General features: G+C 42.2%; 1 protein-coding gene across 16 annotated transcripts in view; it reads right to left on the reverse strand.

Annotated features, from left to right (window-relative positions):
- The window catches only part of ADGRL2 (adhesion G protein-coupled receptor L2), a 548,846-nt gene that overhangs the window by 21,117 nt on the left and 500,929 nt on the right, over nt 1-26,800 (reverse strand). For 11 of the 16 annotated variants that reach the window (XM_088673884.1, XM_088673885.1, XM_088673890.1 and 8 more), the window contains 11 exons: nt 24,571-24,867; nt 23,899-24,002; nt 20,172-20,357; nt 19,452-19,490; nt 15,023-15,206; nt 12,731-12,853; nt 12,265-12,470; nt 10,801-10,974; nt 9,195-9,401; nt 7,122-7,342; nt 5,114-5,180 (listed from right to left, as the gene is read on the reverse strand). In XM_088673884.1, coding sequence (XP_088530010.1) covers nt 5,114-5,180; nt 7,122-7,342; nt 9,195-9,401; nt 10,801-10,974; nt 12,265-12,470; nt 12,731-12,853; nt 15,023-15,206; nt 19,452-19,490; nt 20,172-20,357; nt 23,899-24,002; nt 24,571-24,867 — 1,808 coding nt within the window. The remainder of the gene's footprint in view (nt 1-5,113; nt 5,181-7,121; nt 7,343-9,194; nt 9,402-10,800; nt 10,975-12,264; nt 12,471-12,730; nt 12,854-15,022; nt 15,207-19,451; nt 19,491-20,171; nt 20,358-23,898; nt 24,003-24,570; nt 24,868-26,800) is intronic. The other 5 variants (XM_035123248.3, XM_035123252.3, XM_035123243.3 and 2 more) reach the window with 1 other exon arrangement.

Genomic DNA, 26,800 nt, shown 5'->3' on the forward strand with positions numbered 1-26,800 from the left:
AGACATCCCCTCTCCATACAGCCAGCACAGGAACTATGCCAAAATTTCTAAAACTTCCATTACTCACACTGAGGATTTGCCAATATTTTGACCAATGGATGAAATCCCAATGCCTATTATGCTATCGCTGCAAAGTTGCTTTGTCTTGGATGGACAGTATCACTAAGGAGAAGCAATGTCATCTCTTTAGAGATCATATGTTTCCCTATTCATGAAACAGAACCACATCCAGAATGCTTTGGGTCAGTCATCTTCCTGCAGGCGATTCCTAAGGCCCATGAGAATCTCTCTCAGGAGCTCAACACGAATGTCAAGTCTAACCAACCTCAAACCGTCTTGAATTATATTAAGTGAAAAGAGGCAAAACACAGAAAGTCAAAATTGTGGGCTTTTCTGACCAGAGTTTGCCAAGTGCACTGTTTGTTTTATTAAAGCCATCAAGCTGCTCAATTGAATTACATTGAGCTTAGCAGCTTAAAATTCATTCCACACAGCCTGAAGTGCTGACATGGATATGATAAGACAGAAGAACAGAAACACCACTCCGAGGTAACCTAGCTGAACTGCACATGTTCTGACCCTGTTTGTCCTCCCTGGAGCTTTTGTTACCTGGCAGAGGCAAGCTCTAAAATTGCTCTTCTATCTCGCAACTCCTTGCTCTTAGCCAAGCAGAAGCCTATTCCTCTCTGGGACTGGCAGCCCGAGAAGTGTTGTCTGAAGGAGCCCTTCGAAAGGAGTGCGCAAAGCTGAACTCTCCCTGAACTTAATTAATTATTAAGGATGCAGATGGAGCTGTCCAAATGATAAGAACAGCTCCTGACGTGTCATGATCCAAGCTTTCATTAAATCATTTCAGGCATACTAATGGCGTTCCACTGCTCATTACTCTCACACATGCTTTCTTCCATAGATACAATAACCCCGGTGCCTCGTAGTCTGGAAGGAAAGTCAACCGCGCTCCTTCAAGGATCCTAACGCCGCACGTTTCCTAAAGCGCCGAGAACGGGCAAGGTTGTTTGGGAAGGCGGTCCTACCTAACCTTAAGAGGGAAAGCATCGGGTGGGTGGGTGTATGGCAAGGAAAGAGAGGATAGTGATATTTACTGTAAATGCAAAAACAGCAAGGCGTGCAATAAAAAGGCTGTGATCAAGAAACACAGAAATACATAGTCAACAACACAGTGTGGAGCTGCAAGTGCTTGATCCCATTCAAAATAATGAGATCCTAATACTGACCAATATATTTTTTATATAAGGCATAAAAGCTTATATAAAAATCAGTGTATGTATCAAAAATTTCGATAAAAGGACAAAGTCAATGGAACGTCTGGTTGCAGATTTCCCCTTGGACATTTACTATTCCCAAAGAACACAATTTTCTTCCAGTTCCTTTAAAACAAATAGATAACATTATACTACCCATTTCCTTCCCTCAAATTAGCAGCCAATTTCAACAAGATCATGAGTGCCTAAATTTATATTAGATTATCATGGCCACAGAATCTTATCTGAGAATGTACTAAATAAATCTTTTGCTTGAATTACAATGGACTAAAGCCTCAAGATCATATAAATGCTGATAGCGGTCCATTAAATCACCGACACTCAGGCTTTTATTTTCTGCAACTTATCAATTAAGATCAGTATAGGCTATAATTTATCTAACTGTTCCTTAATGGGTGTATTGGTCTTTCCCCCAAAGGAGTCTACAATTTTGTGTATGTGGGCTGGAAGTGGGAAGAAGAGAGTAAGATCTCAAGTTCTAAAGCCAGTAAATTAAACTGTGATTGTTCTCAATTCAGTGTCAAATAGACACATCTGTGTACTGTGTACACATGATAACAGTTATGCACAAGGTAACATATTGACAGGGACTGGAAGCACTCTGACGAATATGTGATGGAGGCAAGGGGGTGGAGGTGAACCCAGGAGAGGTTTTTGGGGTTGGGTGCCACCCAGGAGCCTGGAAAGGAGAAGAGGAAGGACCCAAGCAGTCAGAGTTGGGGGTGGGCATGCAGGACAGGTTGGAAGTGGAGGAAGAGACTGCTCACTGTATCTGAGAAGGCCCAGGTTGTGTGTGTGCACTCACGTCAGACAAGGGTACCTAAGCCCAGGGGGGAGGGAAGTGTGGTCCTTCTGTTTCTTCAACTGCTTCACCAGGCATGAACTTGGAAAACAGCTATGTAGACAACTACATAGTGTGTATCCGGGACGCCTAAGGAGCTGCTTTTGAAAATAAAGAATTAGCTATCTGCTGTTTGCCTTTCCTGGCTGGGTGTGCCCACATATGTGTAAGGAAGAAATGAGGGTGTGTGTTGTTGTTTTTTGCTGTGTTTCATACTCAACAGTGACCAAAAAGCTTGGCACAACCTATAATGTAGAGTTTGAAAGTCCATTAGAAGTAATTCACACATTATGAGCTTTTCTATTAAGGACTAGATAGAAACACAAACTCCATTTTCAGTGCGCTGTATCGAATGGAGTCATACACAGTAGGTCTACCTTTTCTATAATTTAGCTGAAGGCAGCCCAGTATTGGGGCGACTTTAGCATACTCTGCATTGAGAGTTGCGTTCCAGCTAACAAATATTCCCTGATTATTGCAGCACATTGTTGGGGCTAAATAAATCGTTAAATAGTAGCAACAGCTGCTGTTGTTGTTATACAATCACCATATGTTTGTAAGGATTGTAATGGTAAATTCTTGAATGGCACATATGCATTAATGTACACCCATACCTCTTCTGCAGTTACACTGTTCACATTACACTGTTCTCGAATCATTACACTCCCTTTTCTTTTGGTCGGTACGATTAGAGGGCAAAGCAATTGCCAGAGAAGAATTACTCCCAGGAACTGTGCAGTGATTGCTACCTGCTGTTTCATATTTTTTGAAGTTGGGAATACTGCTCCCAAAGGCCTTTCACTTCTCAGTCTAAATGATTTGCAGGAGGATAATAATGTCATGGCCGGTAAATAATAGTAGACTCTGACTGTACATGGTCAATATGATTCAATGTCCCTCACCCCGGTTTTCACTCTGACCTGGTTATGAGGAAACACCAATATCTGCCTCAATGCCCAAGGCCCACACAAAGTGTAATGTTATTTAAAGACAGAGAAAGAGAGGGACTGGGGGGGGGAATGATGCTGTTGTTGTTTTTGTAAAAATAAAAATGAAAGAGGAAAAGGAGACATACCAAGAACCTGGCTCATGAACCTTAGCTCGCACATTACTTTCAGCCACTTTATTCCCACGCCTGTGACCAGTCCACTTGGTGGCAAAATGGGCTAAAGTACTTCAGGCTGCAGGTAGGAGATGCAGTTTTTAAATACAGTGGTACCTCTGCACATGCTTCTATCAGCCGTGTTGCTTGAGATGTTGAAAGGAGAAATTTAAAAAAAACCCAAAACACTATCCTTATAGTTGTGTGAATATGTATGATGTACCTGCTCTACGATGCACACTCCTTATATGCCAGTGAGAATTTCAAAAATGAAGAAAGAAATCCTGTTTAACCACAGGAGCATTTTACCTCCTGTCAAATCCTCAGCCATACTGTGAAATAGCTAGAATCAGATTTTGCCACCGGACTGCTATGTTGTGCAATCTGTGTATACCATATGCCAATGATCATATTTTTTACTGTTCAATCATGACAAATATTTCACATACAGATTAATCTTCCTGATTGGCATGAGTTGTGTTGTAGGGGATGCAATGGCAAGGGAGAATTGGTATAAGTCACAAGTGACACTGATTCCCTTTGCACAACATACCACACTATGCAAGAGGGGTCTATCCCCTGACTCTCAGGAGTGTTCTGCAATGTGGAGGATGGGCAGGCCAAGCCACTGATTTCAACTCTGGGCATTATATACAGTGTTTGTTAAAACATTGCAATAATGTGATTTACAGTATGATTAACGCAATGACCATGATGGGAGAAATAAATACTAGTTGTCTGCATCTAACGTACAGCTTTGCTGAGAAAAAACTGCCTTCTCTGGACTCGACTGGCAATCAAGGATAAGGTACAAACGGAGCTCCGTCCGCCATCTTGGATGCGGTTTAGATAGGATTTTTTCGACTTACAAATTTTTAGATAGGGCTGCTTCGACTTGCGAATTTTTTCTCCCAATGCATCCTATGGGATTCGACTTACAAATTTTTTCAACTTACGAATGTGCGTTCGGAATGCATTAAATTCGTAAGTTGAGGTACCACTGTACATGGGTGGGACACTACCTGAAAACCATCTATACAAAGCTCTGAACTTCTTGGACGAAAAGCAAAGTATAATAAAAGTAAGTAAGTAAATAAATAAATAAATAAAGTTTTAGTTTTGCAGGTACAGAGATAATAATAAATGATGATATGTCAGGGATACTTTAGCTGTGATTCCTGCATTGCAGGGGCTTGGACTAGACGACCCTTGGGGTCCCTTCCAACTCTATGATTCTACAAAGGTATCTGAAAGGCTCTGAAACCAGAAGGAAATACAGAAATCCCAAAATGGTCATCTCAAGGGAGGGATAGCACTGTGCACAAATCAAAACTAAGACTTGTGATTCATATGCCATCACAATTGTACAAAGTCTCTGGTCGAAAATTCACCAATTTGTGTACAAACAACAGAGAGGGGTTTCCGTATCTCGCAATACTGGAACCCAAGGTCATCCAATTAAGTTGAATACTAGAGTGTTGAATACAAAATGAACACAGTGCATAGTAGAATTTGCAGTCACATGACTTGGCGCTGGCCCATCAACTTGGATAGCTTTAAAAGGCAGTTAGGCAAATGACTTTCAGTGACTAGAATTGTCATGGCTGTCTTCTACCTCTAATATTGGTATCAGATCAGCAGTTGCTTGGGGGTGGGGGAGATGAACAACCCATGAGAAGTGCACTTTCCACGAGGTTGGTGATGGTGAGAAGATGATGCTGGAGAACATGGGCCTATGGTCTTCTCCAAAAGGGCTCTTGCTATGACAGTTTCATAGCATATATAACCTGACTTTCAAAGTATTTTGGTCATTTCCACTGTAATAAATAAAGTGGATTGGGGGAGAGGCAGGCAGATGGGTGGAAAGGAAAGAGAGAGATTTCTTACCAGAATAATGAAGGTAACGGGCCCAATGAAACTCCAGATAAAATAGTTGTCAACCTTGAGCCAGCAGCTGTTACAGAAAAGAAGAAGAAAAGTGGCGTGAGAACAGCACATACACTCTATCATGTTACCAATGGAAAGTAGACATCTCTTAGGACTTATTCACATGGACTGGCTATGATGTGACCTTTTTTTTTTTAGCAGTAACCCCATGTGGACATCCATATGAAACCTATTCTTGAAAATGGATGCCATACACATCTTGCTTCCTTGTGTGTACAGTATGTTATTCCTGAGCATGATGTGGAGTGCCAAGTGGGAGGAGATTAACATTGTTCAATGGGATGGTCACTAAGGGGAAATGCATTAGCACACCATAAGTGTTCTACGTTGAGAAAATCAGCCATGCAACTCTCAGTTAAATGCATGGTGATGTAATTCTGAACACTAGCATATGCTTTCAAATGTGTCTGTTTGTTGAGCTTCTCGCTAAGGCTGTTCAACAAGACTTCCTTATGATCACCTGCATTCAGTAATTGTTGCCTATCAGTCCATTTTCTTCACACTATTGCAAACCACCTGCACGTCCCCCCCCCCAATTGGTGGTGGTGGTACAGTAACTTTTACACTTTTCAAATCTGGAACCTATCAAACCTCAGAATGAAACTCAAGGCCACATCCCTTTTCCTTTCTCGATGCTTCTCTCTCATTAAAGCTTATTTATTTCCCCCCTTCTTTTCAATTAAATGAAAGAAGAAAATAGTGGTGTTGCCACTGGTGCAGCTCACCTTAGAATGGGGTCAACTAACAAGTTGAAAAGCATCAAGCATTAAGAAGATGCCCTGTGTGGTACAGCTAATCAACCCAGAGCCTGGTACGTATTTGGTTAAGCAACTCTGCTTCCTTTTGGGTTAGTATTTGATATAAGCCGTGAACCCAGGCAAGAGTATAGATGTGGGTCCCCCCTCTCCCCATGCAGCTTTTCTTTGTGCATTTAAAATATGCTTTTAGCTGTCCATCACTTGACTATCCCTAAGGAACGCCAACTCAGAAAATGATTAAATGTCATATTTCTTCTTCTTCTGCAGAGCAGCATAATACAAACAAAATGCCTCAGCCCTGCTGCTGCAAATTTAATAGTTAAAAACAAAAAAGCAAACAGGATTAAACTAAATTACGCATCAGTTTATCGGGACTCACTTCACTTACTGATTCACTTTTCATATAGCACAGCTCCCTACTGAATCACTTTTGTTTGTCTTTAATCAACAGCAGAATCAAGCAGCTTGCTTGTATTCCAACAGTATCTGCCCATACTGTAACTAATTTCATCAAAGGACAAAGTAAGCTCTATTGGAAGGCACATTTATGCCTCTAGCAACATAAATCCTCAGAAATATATATATATTATCTACCTTCTGTCATTTTGTATAAATCTCTCCCTCCCTCCCTCCCTCCCTCCCTCCCTCCCTCCCTCCCTCCCTCTTTTAACAAATAGAAAGCAGTGGGCTAATTTTAATCTGATTCTTTCCCGGTAAATATTATCAAAGTGAACCACTGGGGCAGAAACACCGCACTATCATTCTCCAGAAAGAGAGCTGGCTAGAAAGCATGCTGAACAAAGAAATCTAATGAAGTGTTAGCTTAAAACCAGGGCAGGGGGGGTTAAAGCAAACCAGATACTTTTAAGTAAAGTAGAATTTTATTTTGTTTTATTTTACTTAATATTCATTGGAGGCCCAAAAAGTTATTTACTTTTTCTCCAATTTGTTTCGGGTCAATCTTTTGTGTTAAAAAGAAAGGTGGTAATTTAGACTCTTGCCTCTCCAGGGTACAAATGCTCTGAACCTAGAAAATTACAAAAGACCTGATTGGAATTTGCACACAGCCTTGCCATTCTCGTACCAATAAAGCTTTCTGGTGCTATTTTAGTCTGTCAGGGGCTCTGACAGTTAACACGCTTAAAAAAAAAAAATCGCCCGAAACACTCGGGTCACTAGCAATTACTTACGCATTTTGCGCTCCATAGCTGGAGTAGTCGATAGCTGCCGAGACACCAACAACAGTGGCAGGGAAGAGGTAGCCAGCAACATAGTAGTACTTCTTCCTAGAATATTCACTTTCAAATACTTCTACTAACATGAGATAGAGCTGCACCCCTTCTAGGCACATCCAGGCAAAGGCTGCCAGGAAGAAAAAGTGTAAGAGGCCTGCAAATATTGGGCATGCAATCTGCAAAGAAAAAGAAACAATCAAATGCAAGCTGCAACACTTTCAACCTTCCCACTTAATCTGATGTATTCAGAAAATGAATAATGTGGATGTTAACAGCTTGGTTTGTAATGACAGCATATATGCAATGAACCTCAACGAGTGGATTGAGCCCCCCCCCTACACACACACACACACACACACACACACTGCCCCCTCCCCCCGCAAGCATAAAACTTCATATTCATACTACTGAAAACTGTATTGTGTTCCCAGTCGCTGCAGCCTCTACTCTCTTGCACTCTGTGAGTTAAGATATGGAAAGCATGTGCCTATTAGCATTCTTCGACGCAATGGAATATCAAGTGTGGCAAGCAGTCCATTAATTTTTGGTAGCGCAATGTTAACACTCTGCTGTAAGGCTTATATTGCAGATGATTTGGTACAAGAAGATAAAGAGCCCCAGCTACTAGATGTATTATTTATACCTTCTGTTGAAAATTCTTATGCCTCTGTCAGAATATTCCATTTCCCTTTAAATATCAAATATTGTTGCTTTTTCTGTTTTTAGGAAGACCTGCTATCATATCACTAGCCATACTCTGTAGCTGAGTACAGAGTCCATTCTAAGGGCAGCTTATTTTAGAGAAACCATAGGTTCAGCCTCATGCCTTGAGATTTAGGAAAAGGCTAATCTAAAATGAGAAATGAAGACACACAAAGGAAAAGAATTCTAAAGAAGAAGAAGAGGAGGAGGAGGAGGAGGAGGAGGAGGAGGAGTTTGGATTTGATATCCCGCTTTATCACTACCCGAAGGAGTCTCAAAGCGGCTAACAATCTCCTTTCCCCTCCTCCCCCACAACAGACAAATCTGTGAGGTGGTTGGGGCTGAGAGACTTCAGAGAAGTGTGACTAGCCCAAGGTCACCCAGCAGCTGCATGTGGAGGAGCGGAGACGCGAACCCAGTCCCCCAGATTACAAGTCTACTGCTCTTAACCACTACACCACACTGGCTCTCTATAGCTTTCTATCTCTTAAGGATAGGAATGTATTATTTCTGTGTAACATTCTCCTGTATCTAGGGGCACTAGGTACACCTACTGGACAAGAGGCAGGTATATCTTAAGAAGCCACTGCAGCCAACTGGGAGTTAAGCATTTAACTGCCTCCTTAGTTCCATTCGTCCCATTGGAGCTGCAAAATCTGTTTCACTGGATTACAATAAATGATCTTGAACAATGATCATAAAGAACAGAAACTACCATACATCAATCTGAATTGACATCACTTGTACACCTATGATCTCCCTCCCTCCCTAATACACACACAATATTGAAGGAAAAACTTCGTTGGTCTATAGGTGGCTTAAATGCTGAACAATACCTGTCAAGAAACTCTCTTGACAGGCTTATTAAGCTTCTACTGGCTCCCAACAACATTGAACAGGCATGTTTTCTTGCTTTCTCTACAACAGAGGTCGCCAACACAACACCTGTGGGTGCCAGCAGACCCTCCTGGACCTTCTATGGCATCAATATTTTTTGTTGTTTAAACTGGTGTAAGTCTTTGTGGCGTAGTAAATTCTAAGCCATATCTAGTGGATTTCGTCTTCCACAAAAAATCTTAACGCTCTTGAGCTGAAAGAGATAGTTCCATCTTTGCATCTAAATGGGAAGTTTCAGGCATTAGCAGTTCAACCTTTTCTCTGCCTGCCATATTTCCTGAGTCACCTACCGGTCCATGGGAAAAGTCGCTAAAGGTTGCTTCAGAAAAGCAGACAACTGAGAAACTTCTTTTGGCCATCAAATAATTTACTGCTACTATTACTTTCAGGGAGGTATCTTCAGATGTGTGTTAAATAAAGAGGGCTTACCTTGTACTCTGTCTTATCGATGCCTATTAGGAAAATAAATTCTGCAATGAGGAGGTTGATGCAAAGGTTCTTGTGAATTGTGTTTCGGTCACTTTGAAGGCCACGGAAGAAACAGAAAGTGAAGATGCAAATTGCCAGGCAGACAAGGGAAATGACAATCCCCACCCAGGTGATGACAGTGAGGAGTAAACCATGCATTCCATTGTACTGGAAATGATAAAGAGTAAAGAAAATTAGTGTGGTCACTGATCAATACAAAACTAAAATATCATGTTTGTCGCTAACACTTAGAAAATCCAACTTTGTTCAAAGGACAGCTCAACAGCCTGTTCATTGGCAGTTACAGAGATAAACACTGAAGATGAACTAACTTTGAAAAATTATTATTATTATTATTATTATTATTATTATTATTATTATTCCAATAAGGTGCCACATTTTAAGCCTAAGGGATGTTTTGGAAGGAGGGCAGGGGAGGAAGAAACATAATTTCTATATTGAAAGCACAAATAAAGCACTGTTCAGGACATTAAAGGAAATTTAAGGAAACGAGATCTCCAGTAAAAGCCATATGTTCCATAAATTGAATGGATGAATAACTCTCATTGTGTGATCCAGTTAGAGTAAGTGAGACTGTCAGGCTCCTTGGCCAATGATACAGCTCATGGCCAGGTAAGAGAAAATTAACATACATCCTTTATTATCATTTCCATGGCTCTGTAGCTCAGTAGCATCTAGAAGAACTTGTACTTTATAGTTCTTGGTAGTTTTTGATTTTCCAGTACAGGCTTCCTCTCCAGTACTTGCATAACCCATTGGTGAATTGCACAACACTTTCTACAGGATTTAAAGGCTAGGTAAGAAGAGTTCATAGGTGGAATCTATTGCGGAAATGATTATATTTATTTAAATGTGGTAATCTGGAGGAACTAGAGGCAGGGTCAATGAAGTCAGTTTACATGTATAGCTACACGATGCAAAATGATAGCAATGGGATAACAAAGAAGGACGTCGCAGTAGACTATGTTTTGCACTGTTATATGTGAGTTTCAATGTCTTGCATAACCCAGCTCTATAATGCCCTCAGAATTGATGCCATCCAGATACCTATTACTTGGATCTAGACTAGAATGCAGAGCAGAATATACACTTCCCTTTTAAGTATGCTTTTGAAGGGTGTAAGTATCCATCCCTTTGTCAACAGTTAACCAGTCCCAATGTTAATTTGCAAGGTTTTCAAGTAATCAGTCTTAACTGCAATCCTATCAGAAATCTACAAAATGCTTTGTGAAAGCAAGAGTCTGTCGGAGAACTTAAAACTGCCAGAAAGCAGAAAATATTGCTATATAATGATAGGGGATGACTGTTTATTTGAGCTCCTTTAATGAAATGGCATTCAGCATTAAATATAAGGAACTGAACAGACACATTTTACATCTGAACCTATGGAACACAAAGGTCATATTTGGAATACTGTGAAATGAGATGTCCAGAAGGATTCTGAAATTATACTAACATCCGACTGTATAGACAGCTCAAACAGAGAGAAGGTAAAGTGTGTTTTCAAAATGTCATCTGGTTGTCGATTAAAGGCATTGTTCCTTACCGCAATTCCCCTATGTGCCATGAGGATTGCAAAATTGGTTAGGTGGCTACATGCACATGTGGTATGCGTTTTATTTGTGTCGATCAGCTTGCATCCTTGAGTTGACCAATAGCCCATCATAGTCCGTTCCGAGTAGTTCCAGAAGGAACAATTTGCATTGAAATAATTCTTGGTCTGCAAAACACCAGGATGAAAGAAAATTAGAACTGTAAACCCAGAAATGACAAGTATGGCAAAATGGGCATAGAATACAATTCGGATTACATTCTCCACATTTTTGAGGTTTGCTGTTTTGGAGCACAATTCAATAAGGGGCATTGGTTCATACCCTATTAAACAGCAATTGAGGTGACCTAGGATAGACTCTGGTGGATTGTACCCTGCATTAGCAAACCTGGCAAGAACATGTTGAACAAGCCTACCACCTAGTTATAAAGTGGGTTTAATAGTTTAAAATACGCCAAAGTGCAGTCCACATTACTATAGATCTAATTTTAATCAATCAGTTTCCTACTTGCTGTTCAATGCTCATACTGTGCACTTGTGGCCATTTTTGCCGGTCCTGCAGCAGTAGATACATGAAATTTCTCTAAAGGGCTTCTTGAATAATTGAGGATTTACCAACGAACTCACTTTCCTTTTCTCAATTTCCATCAAGTCTAAAGGATCACTAGACATCATAATTCAGATTAAAGTAAACTGAAAAACTGGTCTGGGGAAAAACTTCTGGTTATGGGATTTTTCCTTTCTTTTATAAGAGTCTTGTCTTTTGGTAAATGGAAAATCTCAGCTTGGAAAATAGAATCGTAGCATTGGAAGGGATCCCAAGGGTCATCTAGTCCAACCCTCTGCAATACAGGAATCTAAATTAGATCATACATGACAGAGGGGCATCTAACCTCTGCTAAAAACAACATCAACTCTAAAGAGTCTGTTCCACTGTTGAGCAGCTCTTATTGTCAAAAAGTTATTCCCGATGTTTACTTTAGTTAGCACAGAGAAGTTAAACCTAGTGTCAAGCAGAAATGCAGAAAACAGCACCAGATTCCTTCGTTGACTAAAACCTATCTGAACGATTAGTGCATGGCAGCAGACAGTATGGAATTAGAGCAAAATGCTCTAAGTTCCATTAAAATTTTGCTGCATTAAGGAAGCAAAATCATAAGAGCTGGTGCTGTTCTGTCCTGCTGCTAAGGTAAGAGTTAATTTTCACTTAGGAACAAATTAGAGCCATTTACATTTTCATGTTGATTACCGAATTAGCTTTCATTAAGAATACACTTAAGTTCTAATAATCACTGAACCAGGCTCATTTAATTTTATGTTCGTAGACTTAAACAAACCTGTGCCTCTGACCTCGTCCGACATTTAAAATTCAAATTGAAAGATCCACCCCCGTCCCTTCTTTGCTCTTTGCTCTTGCTGATTTTATGACCTTCCCATTAGTTCATTACCATAACTCACATCAATGTGTGCCAGGGTGAAAAGAACAGGGTCTGTCAAGTACACACGACTGGACTCCTTGTTGATGGAGGCTGCAATGACGTCAGAGTTCACAGCGATGGTGCTGTTCCTGCCAGCAAACTCTCCTCCCAGTTTGATGGTTGCATTTTCCGTACTGAGGAACTGGCCCAAGCTTTTGTAAATTATGAAAACCAGCTTTGCTAACCCTGTGAAAAGAAAGCTATTATAGTCACTTTAAATAACATGACATGTTTTAAAATAGCCTATCCCTCCCCAGCTTTAGTGCAGAAAGATTGATTCGAGTAAAAAAAGGAAGAAAGAGAAAAGCCAGCCTAATGTTATTTACAAATGAGAGCTATCGACTAGCTATTTTTAATGTTGCTGAGGGTGTATTATTATAACACAGCAAACCCTTCCAAAATTAAGTTGCTACAGCTGAAAAATAAATGGCTTGCAAAAGACATACCGCTTCTGCTGTTCTGCTTCACAGTGTTCGAAGAGAGCTGGATAGAATTGCCTCCTGCGTTGCCCTGGGGGAATTTCAAGTCCTGCACCTGCCCTTCCGTACTGAGCACTGCAACTTCCAATACTAGGTGGACAAAAAGTAAGAAGAAGGTTTGGCTGGTGCTTTCCTTTTTCCCCTTTTGGGATGCTTATTTTCTTGCTTGTACATGACAGATGCATACCGGTAGCATTGGAGTCGTTTTCCTTTAAATTTTAATCAAACCCGAGTGCAGATGCACAAAAGTAACGGCACGCCAGTTCAAAGAACATGACAGCCAACCTGGTTTTAATGGGAGCCTAAAAGAGATCACTTCAAAAGTCCCAAGAGTTCTTAGTTGGAAGGAATGCTTAACTTTTGGAGACCAAAGCAGCCACGATGCATGAATTTTTAGTGTTTGTGTCCTACCTGCTATTGCTATGCCTAATCTCTTAGCAACAGGAAGCCAGAGGGGTAGATCATTAAAACTTGTCAGAATGGGACTGGGGACACCCAGGCTTAAATCTCTGTAGGGTGACCATGGCTCAGTCATTGTATTTTAGCCTAAGCCACTTCACACGATCGTTGTGATCATTAAAGGGGTGGTGGAGGTAATAACAATGGGCACCAATCTGGGGAAAGGTGGGATATGGACAGTGCTTTTTTTTTCAGGGGTTACTCAAGAGTATGCAGTACTAGCACCTCTTTTTTGTTCTTGTTAAAAACTGTAGCAGGGTGAGTACCAGCAGCTATTTTTCGTGGGGGGGGGGGGACAACCAGATATGGGTATATATTTATAAATGTAAATAGATAAACTAAATATGAAATAAATATGGTTACTAAATAGCAACAGGTTGGGTAGGGTCAGGGTGTGGCAGAGTGGCGGAACCCACCACTGCATGCACAAGTCTCACACCAGCCAGGGGAGGTGGCTGGAGGAGGGGGAAAGCAGGTTGCTGAAGCAGCCTGGAGGTAATGGAGTGATCCAGCCAAACTCAGGACCGATGCTAGCAAGTGAAGAGGTCCAGTTCAGCACCTCCTTTTTCCTGGAATATGGCTTCCACTGGTGGTACATCTGCCCATTGTGGGCGAGACTCTACATGCTGACCTCACTCTGCAGGCTGATAGCGGCTGTCAGTGCGATGACTGGGTGGTGGAGCACCTCCAGCCAATCCCATCTCCCCAGCCCACTAGTCCTGTTGCAAAGGGGATTTGCTTTGCAGCCAAAGGCCCACTTGACCTAGATGAATTTACTTTGGAGTAGACATCCTTAGCATTGCACAGCTGATGATCTGCAAACTCTGCTTCCACCTTTAGCAGCAGAAACATGCACCGCCTCATTGACAAATCCACGTACCTGACATTCTCCCATTCATAAATTAGTTCTTCCATTTCAAGGTCCAGCCTCGAAATGTTTGTGACATATGTGTGCTCTACCTCCTAATATGTAGACTGGTATAAGCCTCAAGGGCGCAAGGAGAATGGCGTTTAAAATCTATGCACAACAACCTTCTTAACCACAACAAGATATACCTGTATGTCCCTAATACATAATAGTTTCATTTCCCTGCCAGCATTTAAATGATAAATTATGCTCAAAGTGTCGGTAGCTATTTTGCAATCTACGAAGCATGGCTATTTTGTATTGTGGGAGACGTGGCTCACTGAACACACTTTCACCTGAAGGCAGTTGTGTTTAATGCAAACATTTAGTCTATGTGCTATGCGCCCAAAAGCTGGCAATGCATTCTCCCTGAAAGTAATCTACATTCATTAGGAACTGATTGTGTATAAGGGAGAAAGAGTTTCTACCACAAGGACTGAAAAATATATATGTATTTTCTATCATTTATGTAGCACATTTTTCAAAGTGTTCGAAGCGCTACATACACATTTTATCCAGAAATATTTACAACAATCCTTCAGGAGTAGCCCAACATTATTAGCTCCATAATTCAGATGTGACGAGATAAGAATAAGATAATGGTTACTTGCCTAAGTCCTTTGACTTAATTTTGTTAGCCAAAAATAATTGCACTAGGAATTTTCTGGGTTACAATCTTAGTCACTATCTGCTCTATAACCAGAACATCAATCTATAATGGTTTTCCATTTTTAAAATGCAGGGTTTTCTGTATTATTTTCACGTAATATATTTCTAATCGGGCAAATGATACTGTTCCATCAAATGTGGAATATATGGACACCCCAAACCACTAGGTTTGGTGGACTCTTCCCACAGTGTGATGCCAAGCGTTTCAAGACGTATTCACTTACCGATGTGATCTGTAGGCATTGCGACCCTTGTTGGTTCTAAGAGGTTGTCAGCCAAGACAAAGGCCCCTTCTTCTAGGGTATCAAGTAACATGGTTGCAGCATGTGCTCGTTCAGAGGAATTCATATCTCTCCAGGAGTCTAGCGCTTGGGTCCTAAGCAGGTTGTCCACCGTGTCAACAATAGCCTGCATTCAGTAGAAAAATATTAGGCCTTACTGCCTTAAGGCAACAGGAGAGAGTCCCTAACATGATCTGATGACAATTACAATATTTAACTGTCAACATGATTTACAGTGATTTACAGACCAAAAGGCTACTGCTTTCCCCTTATAACAAAGAGCATTGATATAAGGAACCTTGGCGTAGCAGCGAAAAAGATTATTATTAGCATACTGAAGCATATAAAAAGGGAACATTCATGGCTTTAATTTTAAAGTTCCTCTAGCCAGGCTAGAGCTATACTGGGCTCCGATGTGCACCTTGCGATGTGCACAATAAGATACTCACAAAATAATATGCAATTAAGGAGGATTTTTAAAAGGATCTTCAGTGAAAACACAGTATCCGTCAGTTGAAGGGGGGCTTTTAGGTTAATGCATAATGTGGGTGATTGCTGAATCACCATGTCCCATTTACCTAGTTACAATGTGTCATTAGGCACATAAATCTATATCTGCATATGATTTGGCTGATCAGTTTCGAAAACAAATGGAAATGCAAACGGGGCGCGTCACGCAAATAAAAAAGATGCCGCGCCCACACCACTGCTCCGCGCCTGAACGGATAGAAAAAGTTGGGTCAGGACTATCTATTGTCGGGAGCAAAATTAATTAGCCTAATCCATCTTAATATCCTCTTTCTGTCCGAATTGTGAGTCTCCACAATGGCAGGTGGGAGATACTTTGGAGTGGAATGAAAGGATTTTCTTCCCCTTCTTCTCTAATGGGAAATGGAAGAGTCAAACTGCTTCAGCCATTAAATAGAGTGGAACAGAAATTGGTCTGCAGAGGCCATATTCATTAGTCACCAAGAAATACGGATCGGAGCCTCTGATCTGAGTTACAAATGAATCCTCTGCCGCGAAGTGAGGACTTGCTTCATTTGCATAGCACCAGCCGGCTTTCGATTTGTAACTTTAAGAGGTTTTTATTAGTCTTAGCCAAACTGGGAAGCTCATTTGAGACCTACTAAAAATGGTCTCAGCGAGAAATGAAGGCTGTGCTGCAGTTTGTGTTGTGTGTGTATATATACGCGTCATGATGGCTGCACGCATCCATTAGCCTGATTCACTCCTTATATTTTTAATGTTGTCTGACTGGCTGCTTTTCTTCGGTCACATTAAAATAGTCAGCGCTTTAATGACACTATTTCTTGCCCAAGGTGGCTGGGGAGGGAGGTGGAGAGTTAGAATAAATTCCCAGGCCATAATGCCACAGTCCAAAGGTAGCTAGGTCTTTTTGGTAGTGGCGTTCCCATACACAGAACATCATCATCAGAGAGGCTTGCCTGCATTGTGCCAAGTGTAGACCTTTATATTCTTCCAGGACATGCACATTTTTTTAAACATGCTCAATTCCTTGCCTCCTCTCCCACACAATCCAGGAGATGTCAAGCATGACGTGTTTTAGATGCCCATTAAAAGCTTAGTTATTTGCTTGGGCATTTTTGAGTGTTAATTTTCCCCCTCCATGCACTCCTCAGTATTTTGTTTTAGTATTCCGATTATGGATTTTTAGTGACAACATGTATTTTCATCTTATTTGTATTCTAGCCTTATAGTTTTATGGATTGGGGTTTTTTTAAAAAAAAAAACTAGGTAAATTGCTTAGAGAGGTTTTTTTGTTTTTTTCATTAAGCTGCCTATAAATTGCTAACATAAACAAATGTTTTCCCCTTGCCATTTTAAAACTGATTTTGTGCTGCTGTGTTTGTGCTCGCTTTGGGGTGGTTTTACATGTTAAGTTGTATTTGTATAATTGGATTGTGTGTGTGCGTGTGTGTGTGTTTAAACTATGAATTGTATTAAACTAAGTTTTACTCAGTTTAATGGAAAGTAATGAAGATGGCTATGTTAGGTAAATCAATTTCAACAGGAGTACTTTGAGTAAAACATAGTTGAATACCAACCACTAGAGAACTGAATTCATGGATGGTATCTAAATGTAGCAATAATCACGAAGGGTGGAGGGGGTCATGTAGCAGATGTACACATGCCCAACCATTAGCATAGACTTTTGATGATGGGTACCCTACAAATGTAGGCTTCTCTGGGTACTGGAAACCTACTGGTATGTGTCTGGACATCTATGTGCAAAGGTTTTCCCCACCTCAGACATCCATGCTTAATACATGGATAGGAGGAGTAGGGCCTGAAGGAGCCCCTTTCTACTCATATTGCCCCTTTACAAGAGTAAAATGTGAAGGAGGCTTGAGACCCCACTGATTTCAGTGGAGAGTATTTATGTGTGTGCTCAACCTCCTCATTCAAATAATTCATTGGGAATTAACGCCTCACTTAAGACTGGCTCGTAACCCTAGATTCTTGCCACCACAGTGACAAAACATTTCTAGTAGCAAGCACACACACGGTTATTACATTTTACCCAATGACATTTATCTTCAAAGGTGAACTGCAAATGCAACTGTAAAAAGATATCAACCCAATTCAGCAGACTTTGCTTTGTATCCCACTCACTGACTTTAAAAGAGAACAGTTATCACGGTATAATTTAAGATACATGTGGTTCCCCCCCCCACCCTCTACTCTCCTTTTCTGGAAAAACCGCTTGATGCAACTGAACATACTTCAGTCTCCCCAAAGTTTTATCAGCAGCTGAATGTAAAACAGAGGGCAAAACGTCATCTGGGCTTAGAGCAGATGTAACGTGTTCCATGGTTAAGCAATCAACAGTTAGCCAAGGGATTGTGCAAGACCTTTTTTCCGGCCTTTGGTATGATGCATACCCCATAGTTAAATATGGTTTAATTCTGCATTAAGTAAATTCTGCATTAATACCATGGTTTAATTCTGCATTAAGTTCTGGTAAGCTCCAACCATAGTTGGCATTTCTGCAGATGTAATAGCTTGCATCACAGCTAGTTCCTTCACGGAGTGGGACGATTTGTAACTCCAGAGAAAGGGGTTAAGGAAAAGGAGTGAACAATAAACTGATCCACTCTCGGTTGCACAGTTGTTCTTAAGCAGTTGGAAAACATTACATCTCTTAGGAGCCTTTTTATTATTGCCTTTATTCTGTGCTGCGCTGCTTCAGGTGTTTTTTTTAAAAAAAATATGTTATTTTTTATACCAATTGGTAACATTACAAAAGAAAAAACTACGAAGACATATGGAATGCATGTTTCAAAACAAATCAGCAGCAGGCTTTTGTTTTTCATCCAACATCCCACCACAGTTGAGAAACTGACATTAACCAGATCAGAATACACATAATAAGACCTGCAATACATTCCAAGTTCCTTAATATCTGGTATATGGGAAACAGGATATGCTTCCAGGAGAATATGAGGAAAGTTTGCACTGTATCTGTAGCGCAAATGATCTAAGCTGGCCTTTGTTAACTCCATCCCCACCCCTGCTTCCCTGGCATCACACACACAAAATAGAACTCGCTGAATTCAAGAGTGCACAAAAAAATAAAAAAATGTAGGGTAGTTTAACATGTGTATGTGTTGGGGGTTTGTTTGTTTTTGTCATGCACAAGCATGGGATGTAATCCATAAGACACTCTTGCCACACAACCTCCACTGAACCAATGGAAGTCACGAGGCAGCAGTGATTAGTGGATTCCACTAGATGTGGCTACACAGTCTTTGATATACAGGTCTGCAAACACAAAACCCAGGTTCAAGGGGCAGGGCCGTAGCTCTGGGGTAGAGCATCTGCATTGCATGCAGAAAAGTCCCATCTTTAATCCCCAGAATTTCCAGGCAGGTCTGGGAATGTCCCCGGCCTGAAACCCTGGAGAGCGGCTACCAGCCAGTGCAGGCAATACTGAGTTATGTGGATCTACAGTCTGACTCAGTACAAGGCAACTTCCTGTGTTCCCATGTCAAACAATTTGTGCCCGTTGCCAGTTTTGTTTTCCTTCCACGGGCACAATACCACGAGGAAGCAAAGCTATTCTTCTTTCCAATTCAGTTAAAAGCTCCATGGCTGCTCTTTGCGCTTTTTTTGATCAAAGGAGGAGGAAAGGAAGTATCGATTATCGATTTATTATTTACATTTGGCTTATTCTGAAGGTAATATACCTGTGCAAAGCCAACACTTTTTTTGTACAATTGCTGTAGGGCAGGCACAGTGGACAATTATCAAAGACTGAAATACATAGGGACATGCAGCAGGAGGGTAAAAGCGTGGCAGCAGGTGACTGAAGCAGGGACGAAGCAAGGTGACAGCACAGGAAAGATACCTTAAGGTAAGACCTGCATGTCTTCTCTCGCTTTTGGAGCTTGGTAATAAGACAAAAAACACACATCAGAAGTTAAGACATTTAAAAAACGCTTATACACTAACCGGAGAAATAAGATCTGCTGATAAAATTAACAATCTTAAAGTGTGCTCAAGTATCATTTCAGATGAATCTGCGGGTTTTTAAGGGAGGGAATGAAGCACAAGGCCATTCCAATGCACTAAGGTTAGTTCATGGTTTGGTATGTCAAATACTTCTAGGATCCCAAATCACATTAGTGGGAAGGTCACAGCAAAAAAAAAAAAAAAAAAATGTATTCATTTTTCCCTGCCGCAGTTCCCTTCCCCCTCTCCCCCGGTTGAGAGTTATAAGGATCAAAGGACACAACAGGTCTGATTCTTATTGATGCTTTAATCATTGTTCTGTTTCAGGCTGCTGCTGAAGTATAATTAACATTATCCGTTCAATTCCTTCTGCCCACATGGGAACGGTCACATTCCGTTCTCGTGGACCGCTAGCCTTTGGGGACTCTTACACAGCATCGGAATCCGCATGTCTCCATGAATTTGTTGGTCCCACCCCCACCCCCCCTCAAATCCCTGAACGTGCCCTACTTCAAAGGACTGGTGCAAAATACAGGCAGATGTTTTGCAAGAGAAAAGAAACAAGGCCAGGTTGTTCTAATGCACACCAGAGAAGGCTATTGAGGTTGGTATCTACCTTGTTATAACTCCGTCCAGCAGAGTCCTTCTCGTTAGGCTTCATCTCTTGCAGCTGAGCATCAAGAATATCCACCAACTGTTCCATCAGTCTGACTGAAGAACTCACATCACCAGCATAGATTTGTCCTTTGGTATGTTTAGCCAGTTCATTGGCAAGGCTAGCAGCATTTTCCCCACTTCTGATCTGAAATGACAATTTAAATTATTTTAATGATGCCCCCACTGCCACTTAATTCTTCGAACACTTTATTTTTTAAGTAGAAAGGTAGGTTATTTTTTGCGACATTTTTTTAAAAAAAATCTTTCGAAGTTGTTTTGTCCTTAAAAACAACAACTGCCCTACCCCACAAAAAATGAGAGATCATATGCAACACTGCTTAGATTTAGTGGAGTGCTTTATGCATTGATGGTGATCTATCTATCTATGTCAATTCCAAACATTCCATTCTACTCTCTCAATGCTCCATCACATTTTCAGTGTGACCAAAAAATTCTTTGCGGAATGGGGCTACGGAAATAGTAGGAGGCTTGATTCTTAATGGGCAGGATCTGCAGGACTAAGGAATGAGCCCCCTTTTCCCAAGTGTCTTTGCTTTCTTCTCCAGGAGTGAATGGCCACCATTCACCCCGTGGTAGGATGATAAAGTGCTGCATGGAGAACTATGCATTTGCAGGGAGCAAAACCAACCACTCTCCACAGGCATTTGAGATTTTTTTTCTTTGTGCTTCTTTGGAGGAAGCTGTGGGGAATGAGGCAGTATGTTTGTGATATTTCCTCCAACCCACAAGCTTGAAGAGCTGGGTTTCGGCACAGGGCAGTCCATCGGAAACACACATACTTTTTGGGGGGTGGGGTTGGGGGAGTGTAACATAGGATATCTTTATTTGCTTTTCACATCAGCAGTTATGGAGGCTGCTGTCAATGTGGCAGGCAGAACAAAGAGCGGTGTCAGTACAGCTCAAATATTTAGGAAATGAGAATGGATATGAGAGCTGATAGCTAAGGACAGAACTCCATCCTGTCCCTCTCTTATGCATATGAACTTTCATAGGGATTTCCTGCTAGTAACACGGTGTTTTAAAAATTGCCCTCATTTTACTTATTATTTTCTTTATTAAAGAAAATAAAAATACAGAGCAGGTGCTCAATGAATGGCGGTTCCGTTAATGTCTCCACGCTTGTGTCCCATGGCTGAAAAATCCCTTGGCTCCAGCTAGGCAAAGATCAAAGCAGAGGAGACAGCCTTTTCCTTGGTGCAAATATGATGTGCAGCGCCATTTCCTGTGAAGGATGTGGAAACTGTACAGGTGAAACTCGGAAAATTAGAATATCGTCAAAAAGTGCATTTACAGTGGTACCTCTACTTACGAATATTTCTACTTACGAATGCAGCTCCGTCCGCCATCTTGGATGCGGTTTAGATAGGATTTTTTCTACTTATGAATTTTTAGATAGGATTTTTTCTACTTACGAATTTTTTCTCCCAATGCATTCCTATGGGATTTGACTTACAAATTTTTTTCTACTTACAAATGTGCGTTTGGAACGCATTACATTCGTAAGTAGAGGTACCACTGTATTTCAGTAATGCAACTTAAAAGGTGAAGCCAATATATGAGATACCGTGTTTCCCACATTTTAAGACACCGTCTTATAATGATTTTACTCAAGAAAATAAGCCTATGGCTTATTTTCGGGGGGTGTCTTAGTGGTTCCTGCCTCCTCCTGCCGCGGCCGGCGTTGCTGCTGCTGGGCTGGCAGCACCCTGCGAAGTCAGGAGAAGCCAGCCAGACCGCTGGGGGGTTTAGAAAAAACGTCCGGAGCGCGTCCCAATGGCAGTGCTCCTCCTCACCTAATGGCAGTGCTCCTCATGTGCCGCAAAAGCCACTAAACAACTGGGGGGGGTAGAAAGGCAGCCGGAGCGCAGCCCGATAGCAGCGCTCCTCACGCACCACAAAAAGGACACAGAAAGCTGCCGGACAGGGGGCTAAAAAGCAGTGAAGCAACGGCCACAGCTTTAAATGGCTCGCAACGCCCCCCTCGCCGTCGCTAGGGCTGCCGAGGCTGGATCGTGCCTTTCATCCCGCGCCTGCGCTGCGCGCCGGATTTTGCCCAATCCATCGGGGAGCAGGGAGCGCTCAGAATCTGGCAAGGGGGGTCTCTCTTCCCATTCGGGCGCCTGAGCATTGCCGCTTGAAAGGCTGGAGGCTCTCGGCAAGGTGGTCTAGAGGAGGGATCGCGGAGCGCTCCTCTCTGCAGCTGCCGGTTGCGGTGGCGGGCGGCAGACAAAAAAAAAAAGAGGCCAGGCTGCTGCGCTCCGCCCAGCGCTGCAGGGCGCTCCGAGCGCTTGGCACTGCGGAGCGCTCCTCTTTGCAGCTGCCGGTTGCGGTGGCGGGCGGCAGACAAAAAAAAAAGAGGCCAGGCTGCTGCGCTCCGCCCAGCGCTGCAGGGCGCTCCGAGCGCTTGGCGCTGCGGAGCGCTCCTCTTTGCAGCTGCCGGTTCCGGTGGCGGGGCGGCAGGCAAAAAAGAAAAAAAAGAGGCCAGGCCGCTGCGCTCCGCCTGGCGCTGCGGAGCGCTCCGCTCTGCAGCCGCCAGTTCCGGTAGCGGGGCGGCAGGCTGCCTCGGGCAGGGAAAAAAAGAGAAGCTAGGCTGCTGGCTCGGGCGCGCGGAGCACCCCGAGCCTCTGAGAGCCAGCAGGACGAGGAGGAGGCTTGCCGGGTCGTCACCCAGCAGCGCGCGCGGAGCGCCCCGAGCCTCCGGCAGCCAGCAGCAGCAACAACAATCCCAGAGGCTCGGGGCGCTCCGCGCGCGCTGCTGGGCGACGACCCGGCAAGCCTCCTCCTCGTTCTGCTGGCTCTCAGAGGCTCGGGGTGCTCCGCGCACACTGCTGGATGCCGACCTGGCAAGCCGCCTCCTGCTCTTGCCGGCTCCCAGAGGCTCGGGGCACTGCACCATGCCTCAGCCCCCACAGCACTGAGCGCGCCTCCTTCGCCTCCTCTTCCCTCAGCGGTCTCGCTCCTCGGAGGTATGGCTTATTTTCGGGGTATGGCTTGTATTTCCTGAACGCTTAAAATCCTGCTATGGCTTATATAATGACTACGTCTTAAAATAGGGGAAACACGGTAGATGCATGACATGCAAAGCAAGATATGTCAAGCCTTTATTTGTTGTAATTGTAATTATTTCCCGTTAGGCGGGTCAATTATAAATGGACTGCAATTAATGAAATGTAATAGCGATGTTTATTTTTGTATTATTGTAACTCTTTGTTTTATTACTGTGGAATTTCCAAAAGAAAGCATTTGTAAAAATTAAAAATAAAATAAAAATAATAAGTTGCATTACTAAAATAAATGCCCTTTTCGGCGATATTCTAATTTTCTGAGTTTCACCTGTAGCTCTTAGAAGGAGAAGGTGCTCCGTTGAAAGCTAGGAGAGCCCTATAACTGCCACATCCTCTGCTTTAACTTTTCACCTGGCTGAAGCCAACATTGTTTGCCTTGAGGCAGAGTAAGCCAGAAGCAGCAGTTTGCAAGGTGAAACCACAAGTGTGTTTGCCCCAACACCAACTTGGAAGTGGCCAATCTCATGACATCCCTGTTAAAGCCCTGGAACGGCAGGGCATTTAATTTAGTCTCGTGCAACGTGTTCCCAGTGTTTGTCATAAGCACCTGTGTTGGTAATCGTGGACATGGTACAATATCAAAAATATTTTCCAACCCACCTTCTGAGCCAGCTGGTTTACCCAGTGTGAAGTACAATTGCTAAGATCAGGACCATTCGGGTTCCATTTTCCAGTGGAAACCATGCAGAGGTATGACGCTGTTCCTATATAAAAGATGAGAAAAATGAAATGGAGGTAGGTAAGAGTGTTCAAGTTGTATGTGCATGTGTACATTTTTTTTAACGTTTCGTAAGCACCTGGGAAATGCTGGATTAGGGCTTCAGTACTTAAGTCACCTTAAAAGAGACTAAGGAAGCCTGTAGGAAAATGAAGTAACAAAAGGCAATGATGCCAATTAAAAGCAATGCTAACAAAGCCAGGGCAAAATACCAGTTTATACTGAATAAACAGGGAAAAAGGAAAAAGGAAAAGCTCTAGCATTTTCTGGAAACCATCCAAAGTGGAGTTCATAATGAGAAATACAGCAGAAAGCAAGTGTGGCTGAAGTCCTGTCTGTTGCAAAGACCTATGATTTGGAATCCTTGAGAAGGGGCTGGAATGTAATTCTGTACCTAGGCTCCAATGCCCTCTACAGCTTAAAACCTGAAGGTGCCATTTCCTTCCAAGCAGCCAAGATCATAAGAAAGATAGTCCGAGACTAAGGAAAAGAAGGTTCAAGATATAGGCACCGAAATGTTTATTTAAGCTGAAAATCCAGTTTTAAGGTCTTACCACGAGTTCCTTTGGGACAGGGGCGTTCCACCATGTTTCCTCTTGGAGTCTGAGGCCAAGTTATATCCCTTTTCACCTCAAGTTCACAGAACCTCTCTGGCAAAGGGAAAAAGCTTGTAACAGGAGGAATTTTGGTCGTCGATACTGCTGGCGGTGGCTTGGGGCCTTTGCTTTCATCCCCCTTCCCCCCAGGTAATGTTGTGCTAATTGGAATTTTCTGTGGTGTGGTGCTTGTAGTTGACACAGTTGTCTTGTACAGCTCTGTGGAAGGAGTTATGGTCTCGGCTGTGGTAGGCACTGGGGAGAGAAAAGCAGTGTTACACAGGGAAGTGGTTGTGAAAACATTTACACCTTTAAGTAGTTCCCTTATAAAATTAAAGTGTCATAGATTCAGTATATGAGAGAAAGAGAATGAATCGGCAGGTTTTCTGGGGAAATAACTGGATGATAAAAATTATATGTGAGCAGCAGCAGCAGCTATAGTAGTAGCAGCAATAACATCATCGTTGTCATCATCAACTTCATACCACCTAGATATACCACCTAGCTACCAAAAGAGCCATTTCTTGCAAGATAGCGGAATACACACCTTAGAATAATTTGACAGATATAATGTGACTTTTTTTTACCAATTCCACCTTACCCCTGCAGCCCCCCATTGCTCCCTGCTAAATGCTTCTCAGTAGGACTCTCTGGAACAACATGGGAAAGGAATGGGAAGGAATCATAATGGCTATGTTCTTCTTCCACTGCTAGAGAGATGGTAAACCTCGGAATCGTAGTTGCTGAGAATCTCAAGTGGGGAGACCACTATTACACTCAAGTTCTGCTTGTGGGTTTCCCATAAGCATCTGACTGGTCACTGTCAGAACAGGATGTTGGATAGCCTGTTCTAGCAGGGCTCTACTTGTGTTCCTGTGTTCTTAATCAGTGAAAATGATCTACCTGCCTTCTCCAGCAGGAACCATTTGCTGGATACCCATTCCTCTGCAAATGGAAGGAGCTCTTCCATGGCTGGAACACCAAGGATCCTAAGCATTTATACTCAGAAGTCTCACTGAGTTCAATACTGTATAGAGTAAGTGTGAACAGGAATGCAATCTCAGTATACGGCTGGCAGTACATACTATCATTCGCACTCTCTCTCTCTCTCTCTCTCTCTCTCTCTCTCTCTCTCTCTCACACACACACACACACACACACACACACACACACACACCATCTATCTAATAGTTATATTTCTAAAGGCTTAGACTCCCTAGAGCAGGCTTCCTCAAACTCAGCCCTCCAGATGTTTTTGGCCTACAACTCCCATGATCCCTAGCTAAGCAGAACCAGTGGTCAGGGATGATGGAAATTATAGTCTCAAAACATCTGGAGGGCAGAGTTTGAGGAAGCCTGCCCTGGAGGCATTAATACTGATTTATTTCTGCATGATGAAATGTGTATGAATACTTTTAAACAGAAAACATGGCAGAATCTAAATATAAAACTAAGTTCTATATTTGAAAATCAAAACAAACAAGGAAGCAACAAATGAAAAAATTCCAAAATGAAAAAGTAGGTTGTAAATAACCAGGCCGTTTACACACAAAAAACCACCCTAACTTCATGTCATCCACTCTGTAACTTACAGCAATATAATTACTGTAACATCTTCCCACCCGGCAGTCATTTTTGCTTGAGAGATTTCCAGCATGCCTGATTAGACCCAAATGGGGGGGGGGGCATCGCATGCATGTGTTGTTTTAGTGTTTCAACATCTCAGGCTTTAAACATTCCCCTTTCCCTATTTTGATATAGCAGGTGTGAAGAAAGAACTAATTCAAGCCAATGGCAAGTACACAAACAGCTTAATCATTGATGTCAAGAAAACTGGATTTGAACAAGAAACGTCTGGTTTGCGTTCTGTAATTGGTAGTTCTATCAAGCTGACAACATTCAAATTAAAATACATAAAATACAAAACATTCCCATTGTACATAAGATTCCCAAGAGTAAATAACCTATTACCGTACATGCAGAAGATTACACTGTTCTACTCAGGACTAATAATTATCACAACTAGACTTTAATTAATAAGGTATAGAATCATTGACTCCACTTTAAATGGACTGAATGTGGGAAATAGCCTCTGTGTGTGGTAAGTGGTCTTGTGTATGAGCTCACTCAATCATATTACTCATTTTAACATGGCAGGAGTGACCATGCTTTGCTGTTCCAGGGCATC

This window comes from Zootoca vivipara, chromosome 7 (assembly GCF_965207765.1).
Source record: "Zootoca vivipara chromosome 7, rZooViv2.hap1.1, whole genome shotgun sequence".
NCBI lineage: Eukaryota > Metazoa > Chordata > Lepidosauria > Squamata > Lacertidae > Zootoca > Zootoca vivipara.